This window comes from Rhinopithecus bieti, unplaced genomic scaffold, assembly GCF_001698545.2.
Source record: "Rhinopithecus bieti isolate Rb0 unplaced genomic scaffold, ASM169854v2 scaffold_5889, whole genome shotgun sequence".
Taxonomy (NCBI): Eukaryota; Metazoa; Chordata; class Mammalia; order Primates; family Cercopithecidae; genus Rhinopithecus; species Rhinopithecus bieti.
This window is the reverse complement of record NW_016805277.1, coordinates 2,661,684-2,674,303: the sequence shown is the minus strand read 5'-3', so window position 1 is coordinate 2,674,303 and position 12,620 is coordinate 2,661,684. Positions and strand designations below refer to the sequence as shown.

Sequence of the window (12,620 nt, the reverse complement as noted above, 5' to 3'; positions counted from 1 at the left end):
AATTTTAGAACATTTTTATCACTCCCCGCAAAAGCCCTGTGCCCTTTAGCAGTCTATTTTCCCTATTTGTACTTTTTAACAATGGGTAGTCTAACTTGCATCTCCAGGGAAGTGTATTGTTCTTTTTTTAAGTATTAAAGTTTGTTTTTAAGCATTTTAGTATTTATTTGAGAATATCTTTGGATCCGTGTTTTCTTGGTCTGTAAAATGTCTCCCCAAGGAACTGAAAAGCTAAAGTGCTGAGTTAATGTATTTAGTGGCTTGGTCCTTTCCTGCCCTGTGATTGAACACACTTTAGCTCCAAAGGAGGCACGGGAAGAGAATCCCAAGTATTGGGAAGAACAGTGTTCCTATCCTTTCTTTTAGATTATTATCCCATGCTTCTGTTTTTCTTTTAGAAAGACAGTAGCTGCAACAATTATACCATGAATTGTATTTGAAACTGAGTTGTTTCAAATAAAAAATTTGCCTCGAAGACACTGATGTATGACCCCATACACCATGAAATTGTAATAAGAAAATTCCATTTAAATACTTTAATTTTCCTTACATGTTTTCTTTATATTTTCTTTCCTAGTTTTCGTTGACATACAGGCATGCCATACATTTCAAGTAATTTCTGAACTGTATGATTCACTTTGATTACTCTGTGTTAGAGTCTTGGGCTAAATAGAAAATGGTAGCAGGAAGGTTGATTTATTTTTATTTTTTTGGTAGCCGTTATGGGGGAAGGGATTTGGAGCTCATACGTACAAAAAGACTGCATGTTGTGGGTTTGTTTTAACGTGAGAGTGGAAATGAGATGCAAGTCTTAGAGGGTTTGCTATGGTGGAAGTACCTCATTTTCAGATTGTGGGTGTAACAATCGGGATTAGTTATTAGATTAGTTATTGAGGAGCCAGTGGAGTCTCATCCAGAAGAGACCCTTGATTTTCCACCCAATTTAGGCTTCCTTCATTTTATCAGATGTTGAGTGCCTCTGAGGTGGTAGCCATTTTTCTGATAACTGGAGGTACTGTCGTGAACAAATAAGATCATGTTATTATGGACATGGCTGATGGATTAAACTAAATACTAAACAAAAATATATAGTAATTACTAATGTGGTAAAGGGCAAGGTGGAAAAGTACAGAATACAGTGAGAGTATAGAATAAGTGGGTCTAATTTAAATTGGATGGAAGGATTTGGCACGATAGCTTATGCCTATAATCCCAGCACTCCGGGAGGCTGAGGTAGGAGGATCGCTTGAGGTCAGGAGTTCGCAACCAGCTTGGCCAACATGGTGGAACCCTGTCTCTACTAAAAATACAAAAATTAGCCAGGTGTGGTGGCCGGCACCTTTGGTCCCAGGTACTCTGAAGGGTGAGGCAGGAGAATCACCTGAACCTGGTAGGCAGAGGTTGCAGTGAGCCGAGATCATGCACTGCACTCCAACCTGGGTGACAGAGCAAGACTCTGTCTCAAAAATAAGTTGGATAGAAGGTGCTTTGAAAGAAATATCATTTGAGACCTGAGGATGAGTAGGATTTTGCCTTGGAGGTCACAGTAGGTTTGAGGAAGTGGGAAAGACCTGAGCAGCAAGAGCTGCATCCTTGATATATTGAAGAGCAGCCATGACTCTCGCAGCTGCTTGAGAGAATGTTGTGAGATGAATCTGAGGAATTAGGCAGAGCCTTGTAAATAATAATAATGATTTTTATCTAGGTGCGGTGGGAAGTGATCCAGTATTTATTTTTTGAGACGGAGTCTCGCTTTGTCACCTAGGTTGGAGTGCAGTGTTGTGATCATGCACGTACACGTGGCTAATTTTTGTATTTTTAGAGTTTTGCCATGTTGGCCAGGCTGGTCTCGAACTCCTGGCCTCAAGTGATCTGCCCGCCTTGACCTCCCAAAGTGCTGGGAATACAGGCTTGAGCCACCATGCCCGGCCTGTAAAATTCTATATTATGGCTCTAACATGTTTTCTTCAAACAGGTTATTTCTAATTTTTTGCTGTTACCAATAGTTCTTCAATAAGTAGTCTTACGTATTTATGTTACAATGTTAATGCTTTTGTTTTTGTTGCATAGATTTCCAGAGGTGAAGTTGCTAGGGTAAGGGATATACTTTATATACTTAAAGTTTCAGTAATATTGCCAGAATTCTTTACACAAATATAAGGGATTAATTTGCAGTAGGAACAGATGTGATTTCTCTACTTCTTTGGAGATTATGAGAATTATAATGAGTTAAAACTATAACTCATACCTTTTTCTTGCCATAGTGCTCAGAATAATGCCTGGGATTCAGTAAATACTACCAAAGTATTTGCTAATGATACTATTACATCTTGTATTTTTTGTTAATTTTTTATTTGATTAGGACAGTAAGATGAAATCTATGGAAGTTTACGTTTTGGGTTTTGCAACTGTGTACTTTTAAAGTGTAAAAGTTAATTACTGAGGAATTTGCTGTGTTTTTAGGAACTGCAGATCTCAAAAGTATGAGTTGTTTGGTCTGTTTGGTATCAGCCCTTTTTGGTACTTTCTAGTCCATGGCTAATGCAGTAACCAGAGAGTACTCTTATTAATGTCTCTATTTCCATTCCAGTTTTGCCTATCAGTTGTATTTGATAGTCTAATTATTGCGGTTTCTCTGAAAAGCTCATTTTCTCCTATTGTTGAAAAAAGTGAATTAGAGCAACAGCTGTTGTAATATCCTGAGAGTAGTTCTGCATACTTTTTTTTTTTTTTGAGACAGTGTCCCATTCTGTTGCTCAGGCTGGAGTGCAGTGGTGCAATCTTGGCTTACTGCAACCTCCGCCTTTCAGGCTCAAGCAGTTCTGATGCCTCAGCCTCCCAAATAGCTGGGACTATAGGTGCATGCCACTGTGTCCAGCTGTGCATAACACTATAAAAATGGAACTATACCTTTTAAAGGATCTGTGCCAATTGCAGCTGTTCATAATATCCTCTCAGAATGTGCATAAATATTTGGTCAATAGTCTCTCCTTTTTTTTTTTTTGAGATGGAGTCTCGCTCTGTCGCCCAGGCTGGAGTGCAGTGGCTGGATCTCAGCTCACTGCAAGCTCCGCCTCCCGGGTTTACGCCATTCTCCTGCCTCAGCCTCCTGAGTAGCTGGGACTACAGCCCGCCACCTCGCCCGGCTAGATTTTTGTATTTTTTAGTAGAGATGGGGTTTCACTGTGTTAGCCAGGATGGTCTCGATCTCCTGACCTTGTGATCTGCCCGTCTTGGCCTCCCAAAGTGCTGGGATTACAGGCATGAGCCACCGCGCCCGGCCAATAGTCTCTTTTAAGAAAGGGAAAACAGTGATATTCTCTGGCTGAAAAAGGATGTAATTTCTAGGACTTAAAGATGAGAACAGAGAGATCTTAAACTTGATTTGAATTAACTCCCTGCAATTTGGAATGGAGGAAAAGCAGTATCAAACAGCAAATGTGTGAGTACTTCTTAGGAGTTAAGCAGCATCGACTTGGCATTGTGTGTAGTATAGAGGAAGTGTAAGATAGAGATTCCTGCTGTCTAGTTGTAATGAATATAGTTAAAATATGAATAACAGCAGCAGTAAATAGAATGAGTCCAGTTATGGACAAGGCTGTGTGATACAAAACTAAAATATGTTCAAAGGAGATGTAAGCAGTGGAGGCTAAAGTGATGAGGAAAGGCGGGAGTGAGACTTGAACAAATAGGATTAGATAATACACTGAATAAAGGATTCAGATAGTTTGAGTGAAGTATAGAAGTAGGAATGAATTAAGGCTGGCGGTGGTGGCTCATGCATGTTATCCCAGCACTTTGGGAGGCCGAGGCAGGATACTTACTTGAGGAGTTTGAGACCAGCCTGGACCCTGTCTCTACAAAAAATTAGCAGGCTGTGGTGGCATGCCAGCTACTGGGAGGCTGAGGTGGGAGAGGATCACATGAGGTCAGTGATCAAGGCTGCAGTGAGCCGTGATCGAGTACTACACTCCAAGACTGGGCGACAGAGTGAGAATTGTCTCTTAAAAAACATAACGGGGCTGGGCACGGTGCCTCATGCCTGTAATCTCAGCACTTTAAGAGGCTGAGGTGGGCGGGTCACCTGAAGTCAGGAGTTTGAGACCAGCCTGGCCAACGCGGTGAAACCTCATCTCTGCTGAAAAATACAAAATTAGCTGGGTGTGGTGGTGCTTGCCTATAATCCCAGCCACTCGAGGCTGAGGCACGAGAATTGCTTGAATTTGGAGGGTGGAGGTTGCAGTGAGCTGAGGTCACGCCATTGCACTCCAGCCTGGCCAACAAGAGTGAAACTCAATCTCAAAACCCCAAAAACAAAAACAAAAAACTAAACAGGGCCGGGTGTGGTAGCTTACACCTGTAATCTCAGCACTTTGGGAGGCTGAGGTGGGGGGATCACTTGAGCTCCGGAGTTCGGGACCATCCTGGACAACATGGCGAAACCCAATCTCTACAAAAAGTACAAAAATTGGCCAGGCGTGACTCAAGCCTGTAATCCCAGCACTTTCGGAGGCCGAGGTGGGTGGATCCCCTGAGGTCAGGAGTTTGAAACCAGCCTGACCAACATGGCGAAACACTGCCTCTACTGAAGATACAAAAATTAGCTGGGTGTGGTGGCGGGTGCCTGTAGTCCCAGCTATTTGGGAGGCTGAGGCAGGAGAATCACTTGAACCTGGGAGGCAGAGGTTGCAGTGAGCTGAGATTACACCATTGCACTCCAGCCTGGGTGACAAGAGCGAGACTTCGTCTCAAAAAAAAAAAAAAAAAAAAAAATTAGCTACGCATGGTGGTTGGTGCACACCTATAGTCCCAGGTTCTCGGGAGGCTGAGGTAGGAGGCTTGCTTGAACCTGGGAGGTGGAGGTTGCAGTGAGCAGATATGGAGCCACTACATTCCAGCCTGGGTGACGGAGTCTCAGACCCTGTCTCAAAACCAGAAAAAAACCCAAAATGTGTGTATACATGGGGTTCTGGAGTCTGACGGTCCTAATTTTGAATCATAGACGCTAATACGTTTTTGGGCACATTGACTTGACTTGAATCAGCTCTTCCTCTATACGAATCCCGTTTCTCAGAAAATTTAGGATTATCAAGTGTAGGATGCTTAGCACACCACCTGGCACAGAAGGCTCTGTAATGGGAACTAGGAAACAAGGAAGCTTGACCTGCTTGGATGAGAGAGGATTCCTGCTATGGATAGGGATCAGGGATGTAGACTGTGCAAAATTTGAAAGTTCTTTTTGACTGGAAAGTAGTAGATATATTTCCTTTAAATGTTCTTGTCATGCTTATTCCATGTCAAAATTCTCAAGGAATAATTCAGCCATTGAAGACTTTTCAGAGCATTTATTGAGGAGAAGCAAACTGATAGTGGTATATCAGTGTTACTTTTTTTTTTCTTTTTAAGGACTTACTAGATTTATTAGGATTACATAAGAGTATTTACCTAAATGTTAATAGTGGCCCTCTGTGGTGGGGGGAGGGTTGTGGAAGTATATATAGTTTTTATTTTTTTCTTCATACTTTACTAATTTTCTACGGTAAACTTGTACTAAAAAGCATTGAACTAGGTTCTAGTGCTAGTGCTAATATTCAAGCTATTTTTGAGTATTCATCTCATTTAAATATTAGGTTTATGTAAGCTTTTAGTTTTCAAAATCCTTCAATTTGTGCTGTTTTACTTTTTTTTTTTTTTTTTTTTGTGACGGAGTTCGCTCTGTCACCCAGGCTGGAATGCAGTGGCACAATCTCGGCTCACTGCAACCTCTGCCTCCTGGGGTCAAGTGATTCTCCTGCCTCAGTCCCCTGAGTAGCTGGGATTTACAGGCACGCATCACTATGCCTGGCTAATTTTTGTATTTTTAGTAGAGACAGGTTTCACCATGTTGTCCAGGCTGGTCTCAAACTCCTGACCTCAGATGATCTGCCCGCCTCGGCCTCTCAAAGTGCTGGGATTATGGGCGTGAGCCAGCACGCCTGGCGCTGTTTTACATATTGACCCAATTCAGCAAATTGATCATACTCTATTTTCAGTTGTCCTTTTTTAATGGAAGTAGTACTTTTTTTTTTTTTAATCACACATCAATAGATAATTTTAAAGGTAGCTGACTGGATTTCAGTTCCAGTAGGTGAAACAGTACTTTTTTTTTTTTTTTTTTGAGACAGGGTCTCAGTCTGTCACTCTGACTGGATGCAGTGGCATGATTATAGCTCACTGCAACCTTGACTGTAAGAACTGAGTTTTAAATTTTATTTAATTTTAAATAATTTAAATTTAAATAGCCACATGTGGCTAGTGGCTGTGACGTGATCCACCTCCTGAGTTCACACCATTCTTCTGCCTCAGCCTCCCGAGTAGCTGGGTCTGCAGGCGCCCGCAACCACGCCCAACTAATTTTTTTGTATTTTTAGTAGAGACGGGGATTTCACCATGTTAGCCAGAGTGATTTCTATCTCCTGACCTCGTGATTCACCCGCCTTGGCCTCCCTAAGTGCTGGGATTACAGGCTTGAGCCACCGTGCCTGGCAGATTATTACTTTTTATTTGGGGGTCGGGGTGGGTTGAGAAGGCTTTACAGACAAAATAGATGCCATTTCTAGAGAATACATGAAGGTACTGGGCATTTCAGATGTAAAAAGTGACATAAGCAAAGCAGGAAGATTGGGATACTTTATTCAACTTGTGTTGATTGTGTGGATGAAATACAGCTGGAAAAGTGATTGGGTTGGGAGAGGCCTTAGGTTCCATATTAAGGAATATAGATTTTATTTGTTGGTAGTTGGTTTTGTTAGGAAGGTAATTGGAAGCAAGATAGTTTCAAAGTTACTGATGTAGAATAGGAAATTAATCCTTCAGCAGGATTTGCAGGAAAGTTGGGAATTGTAATTGTTTTGAGGAGATAAAGGTTTGAAAAAGGGCTGCAGGAAACAATGGAAGATGAGTAACATTGCTGTTTCATTATGTTGTGATTGGGGTTATGGTGGGATATACCTTAGAAATTTAGATCTGGTGGTATTTAGAAAAATGGAGGTGTGCCAATTGTTAGGCTTATGCTAGGCAGCCTTTTTGAGGTGGAGGAAGTGGGTAAGATTGCGTTGGGCAATTTCCTAAAGGGCAATATGGGCTTTGAGAGGAGTGACATTTACATGGTACTGAGGATTTTATTTATTTTCATCTAGTGTCTAAAACAGATACTGTTTTAGTGATTGGTGGCATAGTTGCAGAAAGGCTGAGGTTGATACCTTTCCTTTTGAGGGGCTACTCCCCGCACTTTCTAGGCCCAAAAGCTTAGGATTCGGAGGAATTCTGATGAGGTCCTAGGGTATACTATGTTTGTTCTTCCTGTCATTTAATAGAAGGTGTGGCTTCCTGTAGCTGCCCTGGGAGATTGGCTCACAGGGGTTCTTTGGCATTGGTTATAAAGGACCACTGAAACCCAGGGAGGCCCAGCATTCTGCCAGTTTCCACAGGGCTCGTAAGTTTATGTTTCTGCCAAATTAATAGGTCATCTAATTTAGTCAGATTTGGACCAAGGCAGTATGGTTCCAGAGCTCTTATTTACTCTGTTGACTTGGAAGAATCAGGAGTTCAGCGAGGATAAGAGTCAAAGCTTTAGACATCACCTACAGTCCTGTCTTCATTGCTTTCAGATTGCATGACCCTGGATAAATTTATTTACTGTGGTCTCGCTCGCTCTGTTCCCCAGGCTGGAGTGCGATAACATGATCACAGATTGCTGCAGCCTCAGCCTCCTGGGTTCAGGTGATCCTCCTGCCTCAGCCACCCCCACCCCATGACTCCACTATACCTGGGACTACAGGTGCTCACCACCATGCCCAGCTAAGTTTTTTTTTTTTTTTTTTGAGATGGAGTCTCGCTGTGTCGCCCAGGCTGGAGTGCAGTGGCATGATCTGGGCTCACTGCAAGCTCTGTTTCCTGGGCTCACGCCCTTCTCCTGCCTCAGCCTCCCGAGTAGCTGGGACTACAGGCGCCTGCCACCATGCCCGGCTAATTTTTTTGTATTTTTAGTAGAGACGGGGTTTCACTGTGTTAGCCAGGATGGTCTTGATCTCCTGACCTCATGATCCGCCTGCCTCGGCCTCCGAAAGTGCTGGGATTATAGGAGTGAGCCGCCGCGCCCAGCCTTGTATATATATATATATTTTTAATAGAGACAGGGTTTCACCGTATTGCCCAGGCTGGTCTTGAATTCCTGGACTCAAGTGATCCACCTGTCTTGGCCTCCCAAAATCTTGGGATTGCAGGCTTGAGCCACTGCGCCTAGCCAAATTTACTCTTTTTTGTTTTGTTTTTGAGATGGAGTGTTGCTCTTGTTGCCCAGGCTGGAGTGCAGTGGTGCGATCTTGGCTCACTGCAACCTCTGCCTCCCAGGTTCAAGTGATTCTCCTGCCTCAGCCTCCCAAGTAGCTGGGATTATAGGCGCCCACCACCACGCCCAGCTAATTTTTTTGTATTTTTAGTAGAGACAGACCATGTTGACCTGACTGGTCTCGAACTCCTGACCTCAGGTCATCTGCCCTCCTCGGTCCCCCAAAGTGCTGGGATTACAAGCATGAACCACTGCACCTGGCAAAAATTGACTTATACTTACTAATGCCTTTTTTTGTTTGTCTGTTTTGTTTTTGAGACAGAGTCTCACTCTGTTGCCAGGCTGGAGTGCAGTGGCGTGGTCTCGGCTCACTGCAACCCCCGACTCCCCAGTTCAAGCAATTCTCCTGCCTTAGCCTCCTGAGTAGGTGGGATTACAGGCACATGCCACCACGCCCAGCTAATTTTTGTATTTTTAGTAGAGACAGGGTTTCACCGTGTTGGCCTGGCTGGTCTCAAACTCCTGACTTCAGGTGACCCACCTGCCTCGGCCCCTCAAAGTACTGGGATTACAGGTGTGACCCTCTGCGCCCGGCCAAAACTTACTTATTAATGCCTTTTTTTTTTTAACGACAGAGTCTCGCTGTGTTATCAGGCTGGAGTGCAGTGGTGCGATCTTGGCTCACTGCAACATCCGACTCCTTGGTTCAAGTAATTCTTCTGCCTCAGCCTCCTGAGCAGGTGGGATTATAGGCACGTGCCACCACGCCCAGCTAATTTTTGCATTTTTAGTAGAGATGTGATTTCACCATGTTGGCCAGGATGGTCTCGATCTCCTGACCTCGTGATCTGCCTGCCCTGGCCTCCCAAAGTGCTGGGATTACAGGCGTGAGCCACCGCGCTTTTTAAGCATAGGCCCGGGTTTTTTTTTTTTAACCTTCAAGCAGATTTCAGTTTCGCCTTTCTGAAAGAAGCAGTAAATAGATTAAATCAGGAGATAGTGTATGAATTGGTGATTTAGAAGAATGTTCAAAAGTGGGGATGAAGTTCCTTGTCAGAAATTCTGAGTCCTGGCCAGGTACAGGGGCTCACGCCTAAATGTCAGCATTTTGGGAGTCCAAGATGGGTGAATCATCTGAGGTCAGGAGTTCGAGACTAGTCTGACCAACGTGGTGAAACTCCGTCTCTACTAAAAATACAAAAATTAGCTGAGCGTGATGGTGCATGCCTGTAATCCCAGCTACTCGGGGGGCTGTGGCAAGAAAATCACTTGAACCTGGGAGGTGGAGGTTGCAGTGAGCTGAGATAGGGCCACTGCAGTCCTGCCTGGGTGACAGAGTGAGACTCTTAAAAAAATAATAAAATTGAGTGCCTGGAAACTAGTTTTAGAAAAATTACTTTTTTACTTATTTAATACGGCGAGAGTTGCTTTCAGGGTTTGTAGACTATATTCTTGGTGAAGTTATGAGCTGTCTTAAAAATGTTAATTGATACATTGATGTGAGGGTACATTATTTTATACTGGGATTTTGAACAGGAGACTTGAAAAATAATTAGAGAATGGTAGAGACTGTCTAGTCCACCTCTCTGACAGGTAGTTATCACATCAGACCTGTGCTCCAGCATGTAAATGACAGGACTCAGTTGTAAGAGGCAACCCATTACATGGACAGATTTACTCAATAGAAAGGTCAAAATCATAGATTTGTACCATTAAAATACATGGCATTTTAGCTGACACTCAGATTTTGCCTGCTATGCTTTTGGATTTATTATTGCAGTAAGATTTAGTTCTTAAAGTGTTTGTTTTGTCTTCTAGGGCTTGCATTTCTTTTGGTCCTAAGAATCGTTCAATTGGAGCAGCAGCTAAAAGTCAGGTAAAGTTTCATTTTTTTCCTAAACTGACTTATTTCTTCTGTTCATCCATGTGTTCAGCAAGTAGTTGAATGCCCATTATGTACCTAGCACTGATAGACCCTGGGTATACAACTGACATACACACCTGTTCTCTGTTCTCATATACAGTCAGCCCTCAGAATTCCATGGGTTCTGCATCTGTAGATTCAAACAACTATGGATCAAAAATATTTTTGGGAAAAAATATAACACTGCAATAATAAAAAATACAAATAAAAACAATCCAGTGTAACAACTATTTACATAGCATTTACATTGTATTATGTGTTATAAGTAATCTAGAGACAACTTCAGGTATACAGGAGGATGTGCATAGGTTATAGGCCAACACTATGTCATTTTGTATAAGGGACTTGAGCATCTGTGGATTTTGGTCTAATTCAAGGGGTGCCCTGGAATCAATCCCCTGCAGATACCCAGGGACTACTGCGTCAGTGAGAAGCACATAGCCTTAAAATAGTTTTAGCAGTATAATCTGTTTAATGCAAACTGCCAGGGTGGATTTTGTCCAGATCTTGTTAAGCAAGGCTTGCTTGTTCCTTGATATTTTACATGCTCCTTAAGTCTGTCTTGTTGGGCCTTACATCTTACTCATATATAAGGTAACTGTTGATCTTATTAATCAAGTTTCTCAAGGAAGGAAAGCATATCTCTAGAAATACATTAAAGGACTTGCCATTAGTTTACTCTGTAAACCAGGAACCTGAAGTAGTTGCTGATTTCTGAATAACCAGAGCAGCAGAACCCCAAGAGTTCTGTTATTCTAAGTGTCTGAGATATCTGTAAAATTAAAGAGTTGCATGTTTGACCTTCTTATGGTTCAACCTGGAGCAACCCTGTAGGGTGAATCTGTTTTTGAATGGGGCAGGGCCTAAAATTTATTAGCCTAAAAATGTAGTACTTGGCCAATTGGTTTTAATTAAGTTGGATGTTTTATAGTTCGTTTTCACAGTGCTCAAGATTTTTTAGGAGATAGCAGGTAGACAATATTGAACCATTTTGAGATCTCTTTCCTTCTAAAATTTGAGCTGATCGCTCCTGTTTTTTAAACCTCCTTTTCATGATTGAGAAACAGTTACTATACTAAACTGGCTGCCCAGTTCCAGGTTGATACAGTTATTGTGTTACAGAGTTTCTGTTTGGCAGCTTAGTCAAGGAAGACATGATTTGGGAGGCCTCATCTGTTTCACAAAAGGACTTCTGTGTGTTCCCTTTCTTCTAGGGGATACAGGAGCTTATTACATCTCCTGCATTGGGAGGAAGAGCCTGTAAATCTTAAGCAGAAGGTCATGGTCATTCTGGAATGTTTTGAATGTTCTTGTCAGCATTTTCCCTTCATAAATTGTGATAACTTATTCTAGAGGAATTAGAAAACATAGATAAAAAAGTGTAAGGAATTTGAAAATCACTTGTTCAACCATTATTAAAAAATCATATAGACATTTGTCTTACCACCTTCTGAAAACTTTTACCTATTATATATTTCATTGTATGAATATACCATAATCTATTTAAGCATTTCCCTGTTATTAACCATTTAGGTTGTTTCTAGGCATCTGCTGTTACAAACAGTAGTCTCCCAATATCCTTTTGTGTTCATTTTTGTGTACTTAGTATGATTTTTTTTTTTTTTTTTTTTTTTTTTTTTTTTTTTTTTTTGAGACGGAGTCTCGCTGTGTGGCCCAGGCTGGAGTGCAGTGGCCGGATCTCAGCTCACTGCAAGCTCCGCCTCCCGAGTTTACACCATTCTCCTGCCTCAGCCTCCTGAGTAGCTGGGACTACAGGCCCCGCCACCTCGCCTGGCTAGTTTTTTGTATTTTTTAGTAGAGACGGGGTTTCACCGTGTTAACCAGGATAGTCTCGATCTCCTGACGTCGTGATCCGCCTGTCTTGGCCTCCCAAAGTGCTGGGATTACAGGTTTGAGCCACCGCGCCCGGCCGATTTTTTTTTTCTTTTATGAGAAATTTGTTTCACTGGAACTTCTTTCTTTTTCTTTTTTTTTTTTTGAGAGTGCAGTGGCTGTGTCTCAGCTCAGTGCAACCTCCACCTCCCAGGTTCAAGTGATTTTCATGCCTCAGCCTCCTGAATAGCTGGGATTACAGGTGCACACCACTTGCCTGGCTAATTTTTTGTATTTTTAGTAGAGACAGTGTTTCACCATGTTGGTCAGGCTGGTCTCGAACTCCTGACCTCAAATGAGGCCCTGGCCACTTTCAAAGTGCTGGAATTACAGGCGTGAGCCACGACATCCGGCCTTAATTAGAATTTCTGAATCAATTTATGTATTGCTGAGTTGGTTTCTGGAAACTTTCAACCATAAACTATGGGCAACTTTTAAAGGCTACAAGTTATTTTATGTAAATGTTTTTTTTTT

General features: G+C 42.3%; 1 protein-coding gene across 1 annotated transcript in view; it reads left to right on the top strand.

Moving 5' to 3' along the window:
- The window catches only part of HSPA4 (heat shock protein family A (Hsp70) member 4), a 62,117-nt gene that overhangs the window by 3,568 nt on the left and 45,929 nt on the right, over positions 1 to 12,620 (top strand). The window contains 1 exon segment of the mRNA XM_017871989.1: positions 10,148 to 10,205. Within this exon segment, the coding sequence (XP_017727478.1) occupies positions 10,148 to 10,205 (58 nt within the window).